This window comes from Mauremys mutica, chromosome 7, assembly GCF_020497125.1.
Source record: "Mauremys mutica isolate MM-2020 ecotype Southern chromosome 7, ASM2049712v1, whole genome shotgun sequence".
In the NCBI taxonomy this organism is placed as follows: Eukaryota; Metazoa; Chordata; order Testudines; family Geoemydidae; genus Mauremys; species Mauremys mutica.
This window is the reverse complement of record NC_059078.1, coordinates 82,114,298-82,136,368: the sequence shown is the minus strand read 5'-3', so window position 1 is coordinate 82,136,368 and position 22,071 is coordinate 82,114,298. Positions and strand designations below refer to the sequence as shown.

The window sequence follows — 22,071 nt, the reverse complement described above, 5'->3', positions numbered from 1 at the left end:
CGTTACAATAATGTACATAATAAATATATGTTGCTATGCACTGTACTGCAGCTGACGCTCTTAACTTCACCCTAAACCCAAATAAACATAGAGGTAAACCATAAAGCTCCTGGTGAGTCATGTATGTTTTTTTAAATGTTAAAAAATTGACACATAATCGTAAAACTGAAATTGCTGTTATATTATTTCACCTAGACTTTTTCAACCAAAATTCTAAAAACACAAAATCTGAAATACATTGTCTCACACATATATAGTTTCAGATTAAAGAGTTGAGTGTGTTCTTGGACTATACCAAAGAAATTTTTAGTAGTAGCAAAAGTAACAAATTATGATACAATTTTCTTTAATGGCTGAAATGTTTGGATAAATTTTCATAGATTTTAAGCTAGTTTGAAGGTTTTTCTGTAAAATAGGTACACTGTTACCAGTAACACATGAATCCTATGGCAGAAAGCCAAGATAGTAATTGAAGGTCACGGATTGTTTGCCAAGTGCAGTTCTGTGTGCTGCTTGATTCCATAGGGGACTGGCAGTGCCAAGGAACAAAGACAGCTCTGTTTTTTAAGTTTATGATATGGATCGTTTGACAGAGTTTATGCCTGATTGTGAAATGAAGCAAATGCTGATTTAAACTAGTGCTGAAATAATGTATATAACTGTAAAATAAGCTGCTGTTCAAGTGTAAAAGTTTGTGGTTTTCAACAACAAACTCAAAAATTAGTGTTTTCTGTCAGTCTCAGAAATAAGTCACCTACATATTGCATGTTACAAGACACTCATTTTTAACTGATATATTAATTTTATCTTGAGTGGTTTTACATCACTGATTTAAAAAATATATTGTTGTTGTAAATTACAAGAGTAGGCCACGCTGGTGTAAATCTTTTTATATTTGGTGCAGTGGACCTACCATAGATGTTTGCACCAGTTTTAACTACCTCAGTATATAGAGGTCCTTAACATGGTTAGTGGATTTTCACTGAGAACACTGTAAAATAAAATACTAAAATGGAAATTAATTTATCATTTACCTTTAGCTACTATTCCATTGACGTGGTTCTATTTAAGTATTTTTAGCAAAATATGTTCATGTTAGTGTGCAAAAGCATTGCTACACTAGATACTAATTTTCTTTGTTATTAAGTTGCAGTCTATTAATAAAGCTTTGTCCAAACACTCAAACTTGTCAGCCCTCCAGACAGCCTTGTGATTTATATTTTAACAAGTGCCTGCCTTGGATATTAAGAATTGTCTGATTTGTGACAGATGTTCTGCAGAGTTTTCAGAATTTCAGTCATTAAATATCACAAAAATATATTGTGCTTTGTAACAGGCATATTCCAGTTGTTTTAACTTATAGGAATAAATTGCAGCAGTAGAACTCTTACTTTAAAGGCTTAGTAAAGGGGGGGTGGGGAAGGCCTAGGTGAATGGAAGTAGTTAGTAAAAGAAGTAGCAGTATATTTTTCTTTAGGGAGGTCTACAACTACAGTCATCTTATTAAAGGTTGAACTAAAATGCTTTTTAAAAACTAAGATACCAAAGTATTAGCCTAGTGCAGGTATAGAATTAAAAATAATAATTTCAAAACAAAATGCTGTTTGTTTCTTGCTTGCTTGATAAGATTTGAAGCCAAGGTTCTGTTTCCCCTGAAAGAGCTGATATTGCTAATCGCTAAAGTCCTGATTTTTATAGCTGCTGAGCCCACAACTCCAAGTCATGTCAATAAGAGAAGCTTTCACAGAGCTAAACTATTTGATATGATTATCTCTGAAGCATAAGGGAGTGAGGCAAATCCTGCTGTAGTGCCAGAGAATTGATGAGCTTCTCAAGAAATGTATGAAGTTGGTGTAAATAAAGTCTAAAGAAGTGCCATTGTTTCTTCTCTGCTACCATCTTTTCTCATGACCAGTCTTGGTGCTGGTGAAAGTAGTTGCAGTGTTTCAAAAAAAGATAGAAAGAAAATCTAGTGAAGTTAGTGTGACTAAAGTATTTATTTTAAAATATTTCTTTAGTGGGGATGAGGAAGAGCTCTCATATCCTTGACTGCTGGTTAGGAATATAAAATCATAGAAATGTAGGACTGGATCTCAAGCGGTCAAATAGTCCAGCCCCCTGTACTAAGGCAGGGCCAAGTATATCTAGGAGACCTTCCACCTCTGATCATCTCTCAGTGGTGGAAGAAGGCACTATCCATCCCTCCTAAACATTTCCCGACACATTCAGATAACTCTGATTGTGAACAGCTAAATTTAGTCCAATAGACCCCTTGAAATCACCTTTCCCTGGATGACTTCTGCTAACGATGTAATTTGGGGTCCATGTAGCCTGTTTAAATTGATTTCCCTAGCTATTGAAATCAAATAATTATCCAGTCTGCAGGTATCAGGAATGTCTTTAAAACATTCCTGATATTCCTAAAACCCTGATTGCCATATGTGGCAGTTGAGTTGAGCCATTCTGATTCTATCACTTGGAACTGGCAGGCCTAGAAGGCCAAGGAATACCAAAACTCAAATTATTTTTGAGGAGGGGATAAGTGTCCCCTTGAATTAAAGTGCAGTTACGCAGCCTTAATTTAGGCTGGGTAATGTCCTAAAGTGAGTACAAATATGATGGTTTGATGCACTGTTATGGAAGAAACTCTACCCTGAAGAATGTCTTTAGTGAGCAAAAGACCTTTCAGTTCACCTTTAATTTTTACCCTCACTTTATTTTATGGTTTCACATCTTGGTATATTTATTGCATTCCAATTCACTGTTACATCTGTCATTTGGAATAATTCAGTATGAGAACAGGGGTAGTCAAAAATTGATTTCATATTATTTTCTTGGCAAATTACATGTCTTCCCCCAACTCCTATAAAATCATGTACCACTGTTTTTTCTTTAAAGAGTTTGGAGGAAATAATGCTTTATGTTTGGCAATCCCAACCTTCCTTATGATTTTTTCTACCTGTTGTGTATGTGAACTAAAACCAAAAAGTAGATTATGAGCATAATTGCTGAATTTTAGAATAACTTATTTGGAAACAGTTTTTTATATTAAATGCTGCACCCCACACATTTTTTTTCCTCTTTAGAAAGTCTGGTGCATTGTTCATTTTGTTTTTAATGCAAACGATAATAACTAATAAGCACACAGCATGTAGAATCAAACTTACAGTAATTTGTGGCAAGTTATCAAATAAAATCTGTCATGTCTTTTTGTTTATTGTAACTGTACATGTAAATTGGTAATTCCTGTACAACAGCAGCAAACCACACATTTCTATTGAGTCGTAAGTATTTGTCAGCGGAGGGCAGCTAGGTGGTTGTAATCAGAAAGTGGGGAAAAAATGTATACTTAAAAGGCCCCTTTTCTTTTGCATCAGTTATAAGCTGTTAACATATATTGTGGGGAAACTAAAGGGCTTCCAAATAGTAAAACCCTGCCAGACTTCACAAATCCATTTCATCTTGTAATGTGGTGGGATTGTAGCAGCAAACGACATATAGCTTAATCCCCTGGCTATGAATGTAGTTTACCTTACCATCTTCTGATCTGAGTGCTTGCTGGTCTTAAATCAGTCCTGTATTAAAGCTATTATCTTGCACCCATCTTTTTTTTTCACAGTTTTAGGGCAATTTGTTGGCACTTTTATTATAATAATAATAGTGAATGCACAGCAAACTAAGTTAGGTTTCTGGTGTGGGCCTTAAAAAAAAAATCAGCAGCCTCAAAGCTGTTTACATTGTTTATTACACAGAGATTTGAAAAAGAGAATTTAGATTTTGTAAAATACTAACACACTGGACAAATTGCATTTTACTTATCTTTGCTAACAAAGATTAGATTGTTTTGAAAGTTAGATCCAATAACTGCTCTTGTATCTAAAACAGTTTAGGAAATCAGAATTGTTTAGTAGCAGTTTTCTATAAAATTGTAGAATGGCTGGGGTGTTAAAATTCAAATTGACATTCTCTTTTAGGAGTGAGACAGACACCAGAGGCCTACCATTTGTATTCTTATATCCTGTCTCTTTCAAGTAAATCGGGAAAGTGAAAACTTGATATCTGCATTTGCTGTATGGCAAGGACAGTAAACTTGAGCTGTCAGTCTCGCCACTAGTCTGGTTTTGTCTGTAGTTAAAATTATGACCCACTCTCTCTGGCCAGCCAAATGAGTAATCAGTAATGTGACTCGTGCTGGAAGTGACTCCATCACCACCTGTGACGGGGGATTAGTTACAGTTTACAGAGCACCGCCTCTTCCCTTCTTTCAACATGCCCTAAGCAAAGAGCTGGTTTCTCATTTGGGTGTCTGCGCTGCTGGAATCTACTGCACTGTTTCCAGGCAGAGAGAAGTATCCTTCGAGAGGCTTTTTTCTGTGGATATCTAGCTGCTGTCTGGCTGTGCTGTCTGTTTGGAGTGTCTGCTTGGTTATGTAAGCGGCCTCGGCAGAAATTATCATGACCCAGATCTGGGGACGCAGTAGTGCTTCAGCTGCAGGATTTCTCAGTCGTTAACACCACACTGTTGTTGACAAAGACCGAGTTGTAATCCGCCTCCGTGCCAGGGCTGAGACGGAGACAGGATTTGCTCGTCGAATACTTGTTAGGTTACAGTCTGGGCTTGGTTTTCATCTTAGCTTTTCTGAATGTTCAGTGTCGAAGATGCAAGTGATTCCGGAAATAGTTGATTAAAAACCATTTTCTTTTGATTTTGAAGACTAAAGTGGTGTGTATGAGTGGGTGAGATCCTGTGAAAACACTGTTCTAGAACAAATGGGAGATTTACCAGCTATATGACTGCCATGACTTCAAAGAAAGCTACTTTGAGACTATCGAGTACAAAGTAAGATTTATATTTTGTTCTTTTCTGGTCTTTTATTAATTAATACTTAATTGTAGAATTTTTTTCTTCACCGAGTGTGGAATGGGCTATTTGAGATTCTCTGTTTTAGAAAGATAGCAAAACAGTATTTCACTTTTAAAAATAGTTTTTAATAAAACTCAGTTCTCATAGGACATTTACAAAGGAGTAATATATATAAAAAAAGATACAGTATAAGAAGTTGCTGGTAGCCTGTGTATGCTGTTACCCTTACTTCACTCAGTGTTTTTAAATAGTTTTATTTTTATTCCAGATATGCTGATTTTCCTTGTTGTAGCACCCCACTTGTAGCGACTCTGGTAGTTGTCCCAAACCCCTAACTGGCTGAGAGATTAGATTTGACATTCCTATAGGACACTAACTGCAAATTTTATTTAACATATCATATTAGGGTATTGGTTATATTAATGTTTGTTGTTTGCAAACCTTGTATTTGTGAGATGCAAAAGGTGTCAACAGAAACCGATTTTTATATAGGTAGTTTTCTAAAAATACTTTAAGGATTGAGTACAGTTGTAAATTAAAAAATCATGGAAAAAATAATGTAAACGATGTATGTATTTCCTGTTACATTTTAAATAGTGTGCTTTCAACATGGTGTGTGCTGAGCAGCTCAATTGTGTTGTAAGGACTGTGGCTGATTTATTTTAAAAATGCCTTTCAGGGAAGGCTCATCTGGTCTGCTTTTTCTCATGTGAATGGAATGTAGTGCAGCATGGAGCTCCAAACAGGATACAGTTGTTCTAAGCATTTTTCCTATGTAGTGGTAGGCCATAATAAGGCAGACATCCACACACACTATTGGGAATTTATTTTAGTTTGGTTCAGTGTGTGATATGCTAGTGGACACGTTAGTGCCATTTGTGTAACCAGTAGTTAGATATTCTTTTCCAGCTCCGAATATAGAATATAAAAGCAATTTTTCTGTTAGTTTAACAGTCTTCTGCAGTAGTATTGAATTATAGGCGGTTTTGTGGCCAGAATTGTATTCCACAGTGACTTTCGTCAGATGGCAGCCCCCTAAGGCTATAGAAGTACCTAGCAGAATGATAGATCTGCCCAGTCTTGAATTACTTACTTATGCATGTGTTCTATTTACATTTCTTTACATTCCAATGCACTTAGACCTATAAAATATTTAGTAATAATTCACTGGAAAAGCCAGAATAATGTTGGCAGAATTTAAGTTTTGCTTTATTAAAATAAATGCATACATAATTTCTTGTTTTCATATATGAAGATGGTGTGTTGGCATGTCAGTAGAATGTGATTATGCTTCTGATGACTTAAGTATTTAGATGAATAATTGACACATTGTGTGCCACTTAAAACCAGGTGTATGTTGAATTTAGATGATTTTAGAAGTGCCCTTCATTTTTTTAAGAACATGTTAGAAATTATTCATAGATGAAAATGTATCTAGTGTATATAGTAAATACTAAAATAAATTTATATGTCAGAATATATTTAGTTGATCATAAAGGTATGTGTGTCATGGTTTTTTAACTGTGTGCATGAGATAAATACTTTAAAAATATATATATATATATATATATTTTACTTACAAGATCAATGCAGTTACTTAAATGTAAATATCTAGCTTACCTCTTTGTAGATTCAGGTCATTTAGTACTGTAGAACTTGTGTATTATAGTAGAAACAAATTATTTAAATAATAGTTGAAGGAATTTGTATACATCACAGCTTGATATATCAAAAACAAAAATGCCCCACCAATTTGGCCTAAAAAAATAGGAAACTCTAGTTAATTACTCCTGAGGTTCTAATAATTTTAGTTTCTAATTTTAGCCAGTACTAACAGTTGTTAAACATTATTCTCATTGACCTAAGTTGAAAAGTTGGGATGTGTCCTAAATTGTGTTTTTTCAAATTGGAAAATGACTAGCTCTCTCACAGGAAATACAAAAAACGTGTGGCTCTTGTATGAGAGAGAGGTTATAAGAAATGAACTTGTATTTCAAATCTCATTTTATTTATCTTTTTATCTTTTGCTACTTGATAAAATTACTTCTTTGTATAAATCATGGCAACAAACAGCTATTGGGGAAAAAATATAGCTGCTTGGAGGTTTAATGATTAAGCCGCATAATGGGAACGGGCCAGTGTTTGTGTAATCTTAATTAAACAGTTTGACTAGAAAATAATATATGGAAAAGTACGTTTACTTACTAGCATATATAAAATTAGTGTGTATGCTCTTTTTGAGTATTATAGTTTAAACAAAAAATGTGTGAAGTTTTCTTTATTTTTTTGCTAAAGAAAGCAAAAGCTGGTGAATATTAACATTACCACTTTTAGTTAAAAACAGTAACTGTTATTTAATTTTAATACTTTTTAATGGATAAAATGCTGTAAATGTTTACTAGGCAAATGGGTATTTTAACAAGACCAGTACACCATATAAGAATAATACCTAAATGACCTTAGTGTGAGATGAAGAGTGGAGCTTTAGGCATTTGAGTTCAATACTCACCTGAATAATATGAATTAATATTACATCTTGAATATTTGAACATACCCGAATGAACTAACCACACAATTATTTATTTAGCTATAACTTGAGTATTCCTTGCAATGAAAATTAGCTACCGTAATAATGTAGACATTCTAAAAATAATACTTTGTAGACAGCAGTTCTCAAGTTTAAGGTCCATGGACCCCACTGGTGCCCTCTGTTCTCTTGCTGATGGTCTTCAGAGAGCTGGCTCATCACATGGTAGTGGACTACTTTGTTTCCAGCTGCTTAATTGGGTTAAATAAATCTAAAAATACATTATATGTTTTCTTGATACTACTACTTTATGTAAGCAATATCTATAGTTGTTACAGGGGTACTGTGATCATAAATGGGAGAGGTGATTTGTGTGATTGCAGAGGTGAGGGGAATTTTTCTACAGGACCCACATTATGAAAAAGTTTGAGAACCTCTGTTAGGCAGAGAGTAATTTTTTAAATATGTTAATGCACCCAATTTCTTCATCAAGGTCACAAAAACCTGAAAGTTTTTTTTTTTATTTCTGCACCTGCACTTGTAAAAGCAGATAAAATATTTAATATGTAATTTACAATGTATTTTACCAGCTTGGCATACAGAATGAATATATAGTATATCAAAGTAGTTGACAGTTATGGACTTGTGTAAGCCCTGCAAAAATAGTAGTTCAGTTATTTGCTAATTGCATGGTGTTATAAGCCAGAGAGCTATGCTAGATGCCCCCTCCAGGCAGGTACTTTGCTGCATGCACTGATACAAAGCTGTGTTAATCATTATTTGATGATGTAAGGAAGGAGCAAGTCAGTTTAGGCACTATATATATTAAGTATTAATGACATTGGTAATAAAGAAACTAAAGCATTTGTATTCATGGAACTTCTTTTGGCGAAGCACTGGATCACAATGCAGTAAAAGTAAACAGGAGAGGAGGCACCAATTCAGAAAAACTCCAAAGTCCTATGTTGCTTAAAGTTAATCATGTGCTTATGTGCTGTTTTGAATAGATATAGACTTTAAGTATGTGCTTAAGTGTTTTGCTTAATTGAGGCCTTTAGGGTTTTAAGTCTTAGTAGCATATGGCTACAAGAAATAAAAAGAGAAAGCTATGTGGTGTTGCCTGTGTAAAGGAGAATTGGTTGCAGGCTAAAGATGTTCAGTTTTTGCTACTTCCAGCACATAATAGACCTGGTTCTCAAGAGACTTAGTTTGTGGTTTGTAAAGAAGCTTTTTCTCTACAGTCCTGTAAAGAGGCCACTTGGACCTCCCTTGTATATATTTTCTTGTCACTATATATTTGACTTGCTAACCTCTGGTAGCTGAGTCCTACATGCTGTAGTTGATTAGTCTCTCAATTTTTTTTTACTCATTTTATGTCTTCTGTGGCATGGGATACTGCTTATTGGAATTCCCACTGGCTGGGCTGGCAGGTAGAAAAATGAAGAAACAGTTGAAGAATGACAGTGTTTTTACTTGATGCTTTGCTTCTGCAAATCCCTTACTATATTCCAGTTCAGGAGTCTCACTGAGTTGATGGAATCTGGACTGTTTTTCCAAGAATTCTGACTTCTCTTTATAGATGTTTTATATAAGAATGTTTTCCATTACTGCTTGGGAAATTTCAAACTAAGCACATTCAGCTGGCCTGCCACCCCTGTTATAAGGAGGTGTGGCATTGCACAGTTTTGGTTTATTTTCTGTCTGTCTGCTGGTAGGAGGACTTATATTCCCAGACTGTCTGGGCTGGCCTATTAAGGGGGTTAGAGAAACTAAATTAGTAGGTATTAAATTACTTTTCTGAGTAGAGAACCACATTCACAGATTCATGATTTGGGATCATTTCATACAATACATGCAATCAGATAAACTAGTGTTTTATATGTAACGTACTATGTAGTATTGCTCAAAAGACTAACATTAGGTCACACTCCACATAGGTTTTTGTTTGTTTAGTTAATTACATCCTATATACATATATCTGTACATAGAATCATTTTTGTTGACTTAAATTTTTAAGGCAATGTAAAGAAATCAGTTTGAAGAAGAAATAGAAGAGTATATGTAAATATGCAGATGCTAATCAGTAAATAAAAAAACTAAACCATCAGAATTGTTAAATTAATCTGCTTGTTCTTTAAAACTGTATTTTGGCACATATGGTTTGTTCCAGATTTTAGGGTTTGAACTCCATTCTTTACTGACTCAAAAGACTAACGATTCCAAGGCCAGCTTTATGTAAACAACTTGAGTAAAGGAATTCTGTAAAGTATTAGAAGTTACATAATTACCAACCATTGAGGATCCATGATTGCCCAACATTCCAGAACATTCTTTCCTTTCTCTGTCTCTTCCTTTCCTTCTGCCCCTTCTCATCTTCATTCCCCAAATAATCTCCTATAGCTATCATACTTTTGAGGACTACTGATTGGCTGGTGAGTTTTTTTCCTTCTCAGAGACGGTAATAGAAGGGGTTATAATTAAGAAAATACAGAAATGAGCAATGTAGCATGCTAAATCTGCATGGTAAATATAGAGAAAGTAGCTCTCTTCCCCCAAATAGGACGTAGTTAAAATAAACTAATACATGGCTCTGGGAATATGTCTCCTCATTTGCTGTATAAGTGTCAGACTTATTAAACTCTGCAGATTTTTTTTTATTATTTTTTTACTGATAATAGTAACAAGACAACACCCTAATAAAACATAAGTAACCTCTGGTGATGGTATTCTTAATTTGTAAATGAATAACAGTGAAGTTAATTTTGCCTTCCAGTTGAGTTTTGTGCAGACTTCATTCTGTACTTTTAAACTTCTCTAAAAGGAAGTTTTTAAGAGGGTGGGGTTTTGTTTCCATTTCTGTTATTTTAGAGAAGTTATTAGTATAGTGTATGCGTTCTCAAGAAGAATTAAGTCTCTTTTTAGGATGATTTCATAGTATATTCCTATTTGGATTTAGATAAATAAAGCAAATGTGAAATTTCTGATTTGCACTCCAACTGAAAAAAAAAAAGGGGGGGGAGGGGTTTTGGAGAGACAGATTCAACATGTCATGTTGTGGAACAGTGATTCATAATGGAGAAGCTCCTGCCTGGTTGGTGAGCTACTAAACGTTTTAATGGAGTGGTGCTACAGAGATGCTAGCTCCCAGTTTTTCCTGTTTCATGTTTAACATATCAGTGTAGATTATGATTGCTGCACTGTTTAGGTGACCGAAGTAAAATTCTGTGTGTGATTGTCCCAGGCACGTTATTTTAGCTATCTGTTCACCCTCATTTGCACACATACTCTCTCGCATATGTGGCATATACTTTTTGAGTGTATGCGTGTTGTTTTTTTTCCTTTTTCCTCCTGTATACTTACCTTATGCTCTCTGTTTTGATGTATTTTCCTTTCATTGCCTGTATTCCCTCATTTCTGATTTTCTATCTTGTACAGTTTTCTTCATCTGTTCTTTCTTTCACTTTTTTTCCGTTGCATTATGTACTTTGTCTTTGCTGAAAGTTCCCTTTCTTGTCTTCCCCCAGTCCCTTAATCACTTCCTCTTTCTGCTGTCAGCCCATTTTCACAACCTCATCATATCTCTTTCCGCTACCCTCAGTCACTTTCCTGGGATTTCCTCTCACCAATCTCTCATCAAACTCCTTCTTTTGGTACACCCCTGTCCAGTCACATTGTCACTGTACTTTTTCTGATCCAGGAAACTCCACCCCCACCGATCAGAGTGACTGTTCAAGGGGAACCTTCTTCCCCAGTTATACTTTCTTCCCACTCATTCTCTGTAAGATTCTCCTTCCTGTACTAAATGGGAGTGTTCTAAAGCATTTTAGGGCCAGAGGAGGCAGCAGATTTTCCACTTGGGACAAGCACATCATTCTCTGAGTCAATGTGCAGGAGCGGATAGTTCTCTCTAAGTGTGGAAGAAGTCCTCCAAGGGGAGAGAAGAGCATGTCACTGGAGGCTTAAAAGCTGTCCTGTCTGAGGCTGCTGTGTTGGAGCAGCTGAGTCTGATTGCTGGTAGGAGAAGGAATAATGTAGCTTGGAGGGAGTGCAGAAGGGAAGATGAAAGTAGGAGAGGCAGTATAAGCAGCAGAAAACAGAAGAGTGGGGAAACTGATCAAGCATGGTGGAAGAGACTTCAGCAGAGATGAAGGGTGCAGTCTCATGCCTACATTTCCTTCCACCATGTTGTCTTAAGCAGATGCTTCTGTGCAAGCCTGACCTGCAGGCTGAAAGAGACGACCTGAATATGCAACTGTGTAGCTAGGGTACAATCCAGTGCTTTGAAATGGAACATTGATCTTCTGTGGTAAATACAGTCTTGCTCAACAACGATGTGGACAAGGAAGACTATGTATTGCAGTTCTGTGTTCTCACCCGTGTCTTTCCACGGACAGCGCAAACAAACAAGCAAAATACGTTCAGGTTCCTATCTTAAATGACTAGCTGTTCTGAATGAGCAAGAGATTATTAATCATTAACTCGGTTTTGGATTAAAGAAATAATGGCTGTTATCATATGAAACATTGGTTGATAAATAACATACATAATTTTATATTTGCTGGAACAATGGAGTAGAGGAGGAGCCAAATCTTATCTTGGTTCTTTGAAATTCTTAGCTTTTGTTAATTTTATTTTTTCAGACATTCAAGCCCTTGGTTGGAAAAAGTGTGTACAGTTCAATCACTGCAGTAGAATTCCTTGTGGACAAACAACTGGATTTTGTAACTGAAGATAGTGCCTTTCAGCCCTATCAGGTAAGAAATATGGGTAGTGTACAAGTCATGTAGTTTAATTGAATCCCATGTACCTTATTTTTAAAAAGCTTTTTATGGGCCAAATCCTGTGTAATGTTGAGCCCATTCATTTCCCGTTGGTCAGTGGAAACAAAGTGCTCACCATTTCACAGACTTTAGTGGTGAATCTGGAAAGGGAAAAAAACTACATATGTGTCACAGATCCTCCTTCAAAATAAAATTGCTAACCTGTGTTAAAAGTTAACCAATACAGCTAATTATGGAGTAGATAACAGTATATTGTCTATTCTTCTGGAGCTGTGCTTTGGTCATTGAAACTCAAGTAGTGCAATTATATTTGATTATTTATTGTTCTCTTAAGACTGAATTACAGTAGTTTATTTTCTTTTTTAAAATAGTCTGATTCCTCCCTCATGGGTGACATAAATGGATAATTGCTGCTGTTTCTAAGTTTGTTTTCACAATTCCAGCATTCCATATTTCTTAATCATAGCCCTAATAAATTGGAGTACTTTCAGTATGTACTTGTGTATGTGTTTAAGACATGGTGTTTGTGAGGGATCTAGTCACCAGAATCCTTAGAAAAATATAATTTGATTTTCTTTAAAGATAAGATTTGAAAACATTTCTTCCATGTTAAATATAAAGGGATAGAATACTGATATATATTTTTACTCTGACTATAATCAGTCCAATGCAAAGTTGCCGTAAGCTGTCTCTCTATTGTAGGTTATACAAAGTTAATACTTTGAGTCTGTTTGACAGACATTGTTAATGGCTAATCAACACCACAATAATGTTCCTCCCTCCTTCAGAATTACTGTAGTATTTTTTCCAAATACATGGCTTAAAGAAATAAAATGGAAATACAACCTATATAGATAGAATTCTATTTCTCAGTTCACTTAATGGTTGATGCTTTTGTCGTGAATCACTGATATTTGAGGAACCTAAACAAATTCAAAACTATTTGTCTGAGTCAACTTGTTCTTAGTTTACTAAGAAAATGTCTGCTATAATTGTCTTTTGCTTTGCATGAGAGAGAGTTTATTTCCTCCAATCTTGCTATTCCAGTTGTGGCAAGCATCCTTATTTTGGCAGTAGGTTGCTTTGGATTCCCAGAGAACAATCTGAGCAAATTTACACCAAAGCAAAAGTGAATGTATGAGGAAAAATGTTGCATCTTGTAAAGCAATCTGATTTTTGGTCAGTTGACAGTCACCTGGCTATGCAATAAGTGTAGTGGATAGGTGCCAGGGAGACTTTGTTCTTGCCGCAAAAAACTGTGAGTTTTGTTTGGGTTGGAAAATCAGTATAGAAGTAATAAAGTAGTTCTTGAAAAAGTGCCTGTCACGTGAAATGCTGGCTACATCATAATTATTTACAATTAATACTCTATTATAATTACAGCATGGAAAGAAGTAGGATACACTATCTTGTAGCACATTTGTACACCTCTACCCGATATAACACGAATTCAGATATAACACGGTAAAGCAGCATTCCGGGGAGCGGGGCTGCTTACTCCGGCTGATCAAAGCAAGTTCGATATATCACGGTTTCACCTATAACGCGGTAAGATTTTTTTGGCTCCCGAGAACAGCGTTATATCAAGGTAGAGGTGTATCTATTAAATTTTTAAAATAGGTATTTGAAAGTTAAAGATGCTGCGTTGAATTTTTTCTAAGACTGCTTTTAGGTTTAGGAGTTTTTCGTTTACACTAGAATCGGGATCATCTTCTTACCTGGAGTTGTTAATCCTTGATTTTGTCTTTAGAAGACATTTCAATCTCTTATTTTCTTGCATAAGAGAAGTTAGTTTCACAGATATTTTATTTATTATTTTAAAGAGAGAGGAGTTTTGTGCCAGACTGTTGATATCAGAAACTGAATTCTTATTTTCTCACTGAAAAGGCGTAGTATGAGCAATGCAGAGTTGTAGCTGTGTCAGTCCCAGGATATTAGAGAGACATGGTGGGTGAGGTAATATCTTTTATTGGACCAATTTCTGTTGGTGAGAGAGAGACAAGCTTTTGAGCTACACAAAGCTGACCTGATGAATAGCTCTGTGTAGCTTGAAAGCTTCTCTCTCACCAACAGAAGTTGGTTCAATAAAAGATATTACCTCACCTACCTAGTCTCTCTAGTATGAGCAATAACATATAGTGGATACTAGTATAAGATTTCTCTAACCTCTGCCTTCAGTGTTCCTCCTTCTGACAGGGAGAGGGTCACCACTGAGAGTGAGGGAGAAATTATTGTTCCATGCATCTCAGCTATCCACTGCTGGACTGAGATCCACAATTTATGAACCATCAAATTAAAATTACTTGGTTACAATAAGAATCAAAATTACTATTTCACTGACATGGTAACCAACAGATTACTGAAATTAGAGACTTTTAAACATACTGATGGAACCTTAAATTTTAGATCTAACTGGATACATTTTGTATGTTTTGTGTGCTGTATACCAAGATGCTGAGCTCACTGACCACTTGAATGAAGATTTCATTACAGTAATTATTTATTGACTTAAGTAGTAAGCTGTTACTGGCATATATTTTGTGAACTGTATTCAGAAGCACATCCGTCCCCCCATTTCCAGGGACAGTGTAGTCTCATGACCAATTATTTTGTTTAGACTGTGCGAATAAAAATATTGAATGGTAGTGTTCCCAGGATATAAAGGAATCCTTTTGTAAAATACATCATAAGAACAGCCATACTAGGTCAGACCAGAGGTCCATCTAGCCCAGTATCCTGTCTTCCGAAAGCGGCCAATGACAGGTGCCCCAGAGCACTGTGGAAAAAATAGATGAGAGCTTCTTCCCTGCCTGAAGGAGCATACAGTCTAAACTAGTTTCTATTTTCATCGTTTTTTAGAAATGCCTTCCATCTTGTATTCTAGAAACAACAGAGGTAAGAGTTGTGGCGTTCAGGAGAAAAGTTTGTTCTCTTGCTCGTTCTAAAATGCCATTAACCCATTTCTGAATGGAGAATTTAAGAACCCAGGTATGCAAACATATATCTATTTTAATCCTTCCTAAATATATTTATCCTTCTGTTTTGGACTCTAACAATGTTGTGTTTTCAGTTTGGAATCCTAGACTGTTTTAAAGCTTTATGGTGAAAAGCTAGACTCACCTCCCCACACCTTCTTTTTTTGGGCCACACTTCATGATGGTAGTCTGAACACTTAGTTTCAGCCCCATTGGCCCCTATTTTTAAAGGTACTTAGGCATGCTGTGCTGATTGCTGCATTGCCTAACTTAAGAGCCAAAGGGTATGGCTACACTTAAAAATCTGCAGTGCTGCTAGTTGCAGCGCTGGTCGTCCAGCTGTGCAGGGCCAGCGCTGGTGTTTCGCCACACTCACAGCTGCCAGCGCTGGTGTGTCGCCACACTCACAGCTACCAGCGCTGGTGTGTGGCCACATTTGCAGCATTTGTAGCGCTGTTGGGAGTGATGCATTATGGGCAGCTATCCCAGCATTCAAGTGGCAGCAACCGTGCTTTTCAAAAGAGGGGGGTGGGGTGGGGTGTAGTGTGACAGGGAGCGGGGGGAGAGAGAGAGAGTGGATTTTGGGAGCCAACACTGTGTGTTAGCTTCCTGACTTGAAAAATCAGAACATGTTCCCGATCCCTTATCCTTAACTCTTAACTGCAAACAGCCTGCAGCCAACACGACTCCCTTTCTCCCCTCTGCCCCCGCTGTTTCTGTCAAGCAAACACTCACTCCCTGCCTGCCTCATTATCTCATTTGATTGTTCACAGATTGATCACAGCAAACAGGAGCTGTGTTTGTAGATAAACAGCTCCAGGAGCTACGGAGCTGGAGTTCACAACAAAACAAAGAGAGGCTGCATAACAAAACAAAGAGAGTAATTTATAAAAGCATTCTGGGATACATCCTTATACCCTGGAGGCCAATCACAGTGCTGGTGTGTGGCCACACTTGATGACCAGCGCTGGAATCCTTATTCCCCATGCTGAGTGAGGTGTACGGCCAGCGCTGCAGCCAGGGAGTTGCAGCGCTGGAGGTGCCCTGCAGGTGTTGCCACTTACTAATTGCAGCGCTGGTGGAGGCTTTCCAGCGCTGCAACTCGCCAGTGTAGCCATACCCAAAATCTCATTTTCAAAGGGTATTTAGGCACGTAGGTGCCAAAATCCTGGTAACAGTCAAAACAAGCAGGATTTAAACCTGTGTGGAGTGACTCCATCAAATTTCATATCATGTGCTTCAACCTCTGGCTCATTTCTGTTGTAATTAAGATAATGAGCATATTCATCATCATGTTACTATTAGGAAATAGATGTTTCTAGAACCTTTCACCTGTAGATCACTGGTACGACTCCTGCTCAGATCAGTTGTTATAAAACACATTGCCATCTAACGTGATAATCTGAGGTTGTTGTCTTAGTCCAGTTTCAAGATGACAAGTGCTCAAGCCAGACAAAACAGCACAATTGACATCCTTTTAGTCTTAGCAGAAAGGATTAAGATTGAATAGGCAAGGAAACTAAATTATTCTCCCTTCTAGAATGTTCGCTCCAGAACAGGGTTAGACGCACGTTAACTGAAGAATTTTGAGCCACTAATTCCTATGCCACCCATATCTGCTGTGTAGATCAGTAAACTTTTAGTTTCTGTGATAGTAGATCCAGAACCTTTTCACAAGCATTAAATGTACTTATTTTTCAAAAAATGGGATACATATACTAGCTTAATCACAGCATCTGGTGATTCTTATAGCACCTTCATCTTCTTGCTTGGTTAGTAAATCTTGCGCTTCATATGTGCATTTACGTAATACATCTATGTTGTCATCATAGGATTTCCATTTTTCATGTCTATATTAGTGCTGCTTGCAAGTCAGTCCATTTCTTCACAGATCAATAAGAAGTTGCTCTGAGGCCTTCATTTATAATTTGTGCCTACAAGATCCTGAACATGTAATGCAGTAGTCACCACCCTATAATTTTTGATTGCCTACCAATCTCACACCTGCAGTTTTTATTTTGATTGCTGTATAAAGGACATAGCAGGTATTATTTCTTACCTGAAAATTTTGTGTGTGACTGAGTGCAACTCTCATTCATTAATCTGGGATGGTCAGGCCTGTTAGTTGAGTATTTCCTTGTTATGGCAAGACTCTTTGCTTCTAGGGAAAAGTCAAACTTAAGCAGAGGATTGAGGCAAACCGGTTTAGCAATGGCATGTAAATTCTGTCTTGTTACATACAATAAGTGGTGAGCATAAAAATGTTTGCTATACATTCACTATCCTACTATATATCTATAAACGTGATACATAAGACAAATTTTCAATATTTTTTATACTTTGGGTCCAAAATATGGCCGATGTCCTTTAAAACTGTTTATATTTTCCCATTAACATACAGTACACCCTCGCTATAATGCCCTTTGCAATAGTAAACCTTAGGCTATAGAGAACTTGGTCCCTGGATCCCACTTCCAGTCCCACCTGCTGTGACAAGGCAGCTGAGAGCTCCTCCAGCCCCAAGGCTGCAAAGGGTGGGTCAGACAGTTCCTCCATGGCAGCAAGCAGGGGTTCAGAGAGGGGCAGACAACTCCTCCAACCCTGGGGCCACAAGCAGGGGTGGGTGGGGGGCAGACAGCTCCGGCCCCGGAGCTGTAAGCAGCAGGGGCCCCACAGGAGCCAAAGGGTTTGGCTGCCAGGCTCAAGATGTCAGCAGTCCTCTCCCACTTCCCCGCCCTGCAGCAGGGCTCTTTCCCTGTAACAAACCCCTGGCTATAACGACCAAACGGCTTGGATCCTCAGGGGTTCATTATAGTGAGGGTGTACTGTATTCTGTTGTGTGGTATGAATGTATATTAAGTTTTTTTTAAAGCAAAAACTTGCAAGCATTTAGAAAATTACCCGCTAATACTAGTTTGAATCAGGTATGCTTCCCCATGCAGCTCTAAAATTTCACTTAAGTTCTGATTTTCACCAGTCCTGCTAATTATCTCTGGGGCTTCTCTTGTGCAGAGATTGCCAAACGGTGTCATTTTTATGGTTGCATTTATTGTAGACTGAAAGATTTCAACATGTTGTCAGATATCCATCTAGTATATTATTCTACAGCATTGCACCATTTAGCCCCAACTTGAAAATGATAGCACGATAGTAATTTGTATTTATCTAAAATTTTCTTTGAAGAATAACAAATTTATGCATACTATTATGTCATCAAACACATTCCAATCTATAAAACATTAATATTATGGTATATTACAGTGAAGTTGTATATTTCACAGAAATTCACACTAAGCAGAGGTTCACTATAAATAAAACCGCAAATTGCACGTTGTTATGAATTGCAAAATTCGGGACAGAGTTTGCTTCACTACAACTGAGTTTCACAATGTTTGAATTCATCATAAGGAATTTCCAGTATTCAAAAAAAATCAGTGTATAAATATGTAGGTTAATAGTACTAAAGCGTGCAACTGAATGGAAAAAATAGTAAGATACAGAAAACTATGTATTAAGCAATACATTGACTTGAAAATTACTCCTTATGAGGGCAAAATCTCAGTGTAGCAAGGTGGTATGTATATTTTTCCTTTCAACAAACTCAATGTTAAGCTTGCCTTTTCCCGAAAAACATGGTAGCAAATTGTATAATATAAAATAATGCTTTATAAAAAAAAAAGTTTTTCCTATAGTAGACATTTCTGGGGTTTTAAATTGAGTGTTCTTAAATATCTAGGCACAATGGAAATAGAAGTGTGTAAATTTTTTTCCCTTTAAATGCCCTTTTGGTTCAAACTAAGTACCTGTACTGTTCCTAAACATAGCTAAAATTTGATGTTTTCAGACAAATTCTAATCTTAACAATTATTTCTGAATATTGCCTTTGAAAAGCAAGACTCCATTAGTCCGTTTTTGTACTGATTTTTAAGAGGTTGAGTACTTGTGAACTGGGATGTTTATTTTAAAAAATCAGCTAACTACCTAGGCAGTTAGAGGTACAAGGTTCAAATAAGTGGTTTGTTAAAAATATCAGTGTATTTACAATAAACTTATAAAAGAAATGTATAACCAAGATTGAGTAATTAAAATTGAAATCTGTACCTTTTCTGGAGCACCATGCAAATATATAATATCCAACAAACACATCCATTTAAGCAATTATAAATTCATTTTTATAGTATTCCTTGCTGGTGAGAGAGCCAGAATTATAGCAACAAAGCTGCTACTTATGTTCCTTTGTTTTAAATATTGTCGTTTGCTTGAAAGTAAAAAGAGAGGACATGAAGAATTAAAACATAATATATGCTGTGTGTGGTGTCATCAACATGGTGTCTTTTTCTGAACTACATTTGGAAGACATCAGTCTTTCACAGGCCCAGATCAGTTGTATTATATTGTGGACAAACAACATCATCATCCTTTCAAACATGTTTCCCACAACAAAATACATATAGGAACCAGAAGCACAAAATGTGCACAGCACAGATAATCTTATTGCTTCTCTACTCACTCTCTGGATAGAACAGAGCAGAGAGTGAATCCACAGGCTGCTATTATAGTTGCCTAGTAACCAATGCTGGAAGTAGTTCTTACACTGCCTGCTGCTCCCAGGACAGCGGCATTAGTATTGAAGGGCCTGCAAACACTGCTTTGTTACCTTTTCTATGGGTTAAATTTTACCGAAAGAGTTTATGAACACAAAATGACCCCAGACAAGAACAGACTGGTTGCACAGCTGACTGTGGGAGGTTAGTACAAATTCAAATTCCGTTTCTTCACATTCATTACATTTCCTGCAGGGGGTATTTCACCACACAAGGAAGGAAGTGGAAGAGTGTGCGCATGACCATCTTTAAAACTTCCTCTATGGGTCCTTTTAAAAAATCAAAAGTTGCTGACACACAAAGTTTTGAAAATATCTTACCAGCTTTTTGTTGTTGGAACTTTCATCTGTGTAAATCTGCTTCTTCAAAATCTATCACCAGCCAGAATAGATGGGAGGAAAAAATGAAGCCATAATTTAGCTGGGTCTTACTGTACCACATATCAGAGGGGTAGCCGTGTTAGTCTGGATCTGTAAAAGCAGCAAAGAGTCCTGTGGCACCTTATAGACTAACAGAAGTATTGGAGCATGAGCTTTCATGGTGAATACCCACTTTGTCGGATGCATGACATGCACAAAAGCTCATGCTCCAATACTTCTGTTAATCTATAAGATGCCACAGGACTCTTTGCTGCTTTTACTGTACCACAGTATTTCATTAGGGTAAGCAGAGGTCAGTCTGTCCACCTCCTACAAATTGAGCATTCCAGATATCAAGATATAAGGTGTTGAGAACCTAAATGTGTGAGAGATGGTATGCAAAGTGAAGACAGGGAAGAGTAAGTCTGTGCTGCAAAAGGTTCATCATTTATGAACATTGAAAGGTCAAAAGTGTAACCACCTTTAAAGATAGTTATAAATATGTATGCCTTACTGATGATGAAAAATTTGCCTCCAAAATGCAGGCTTTGGCATTGATTACATCTTTATTCAGCCCACAGCTATCCCAGGTTCTGAATTTCTCTAGTTAGGGGTATTAGGCATGTATGTAACACCTCCTTCCACTTTCCTGTTGCAGTTTCATTGTTATGAGCAGGGACAGGGTTTCACAGTCCTCACAAGTGTCCCGTCTTGTCCATCCACTAGTGCTCTGGATCACTGGCTGTTTTGAGCTTCTAGAGCCTCAGCAGGCTCCAGTACTGATTCCTACCTGGGCCTTTCTGGCACGTTTCATAGGCACTGACTCTGTCTGCTGCCCCTTCTCAGAAATGGAGCTCCACAGCCCACCTGCTATAGACTCCCAGGCCTGACCCCCCTTCCCCCCCCCCCCCCCCCCCCCCGAGATACTCCAGTTAGTTGAATACAGCCCTCTCCCAGAACTCAACCCCAAAGGTCTGAAGCTTCTGGTTGGCAGTTTAACCTTCTCAGGGGCATGCAGCAATTGTGAAACAGTTAATGCACAACTTGCACAGAGTCTAAGGGCTGGTCTACACTGGCAACACTAAACTGCTGCCGCAGCAGTGCTTCAGCGTGCCTTATGTAGTCGCGGCACAGCGCTGGGAGCTCTAAAAAACCCACCTCCAGGAGGGGCATAGCTGCCAGCGCTAGGAGTGGCTCCCAGCCCTGGTGCACTGTGTACACTGGCGTTTTACAGTGCTAAAACTTGCTGCGCTTAGGGAGGTGTTTTTTCACACCCTGAGTGAGAAAGTTGCAGTGCTGTAAAGTGCCAGCGTAGACAAGCCATAACTCATGCTGTTTTACGTAGTCATACAAAGCACAGGAGAGTACTGATCCCAGCTCTGTGTCCTTGGTGCCTTCTGGGCACAGAGAGCAGGTAGGGCCTCCTCCCCAGTGAGGCCGGTGTTACATACTGAGGACATGGCTACACTTGCAGATGTAGAGTGCTTTGAGTTAAACCAGCCTTCAGAGAGCGCAGAAGGGAAAGCCCTGCAGTCTGTCCACACTGACAGCTGCAAGCGCACTGATGTGGCCACTTTTGTGGCACTTGCAGCAGCATTGGGAGCAGTGCATTATGGGCAGCTATCCCACAGAGCACCTCTTCCCATTCTGGTGCTGTGGCTTGTGGGAAGGGTGCAGGGCATTCTGGGTCCTGTCTCAACACCCTGTGATGCATCGGTTCGCATTCCAGCAATCCCTCTGCTTCTGTCCACATTTGGTGCCATCTTTCAGCGTTTTTTTGTGCTGCGTGCTCTGTCTTCCCTTTCGGTCTGTGGGAATGGAGCCCAAACTGCTGAGGAATATGCTGATGAGTGTAGCCAGCACATCACGTTTGGCAGTCGAGTTACTCCTTAAGATCCAAACTGACAGTGAGGACTCCGATGATATCGACTCGAGTAACGCATACGACACAAGATTGCTTG

At 37.8% G+C, this 22,071-nt stretch overlaps 1 protein-coding gene across 2 annotated transcripts in view; it reads left to right on the top strand.

The window, feature by feature from the left end:
* JMJD1C (jumonji domain containing 1C) overlaps window positions 1-22,071 on the top strand; it is a 311,545-nt gene that overhangs the window by 187,967 nt on the left and 101,507 nt on the right. For both annotated transcript variants that reach the window (XM_045023354.1, XM_045023355.1), the window contains exon 3: window positions 12,032-12,145. In XM_045023354.1, coding sequence (XP_044879289.1) covers window positions 12,032-12,145 — 114 coding nt within the window. The remainder of the gene's footprint in view (window positions 1-12,031; window positions 12,146-22,071) is intronic.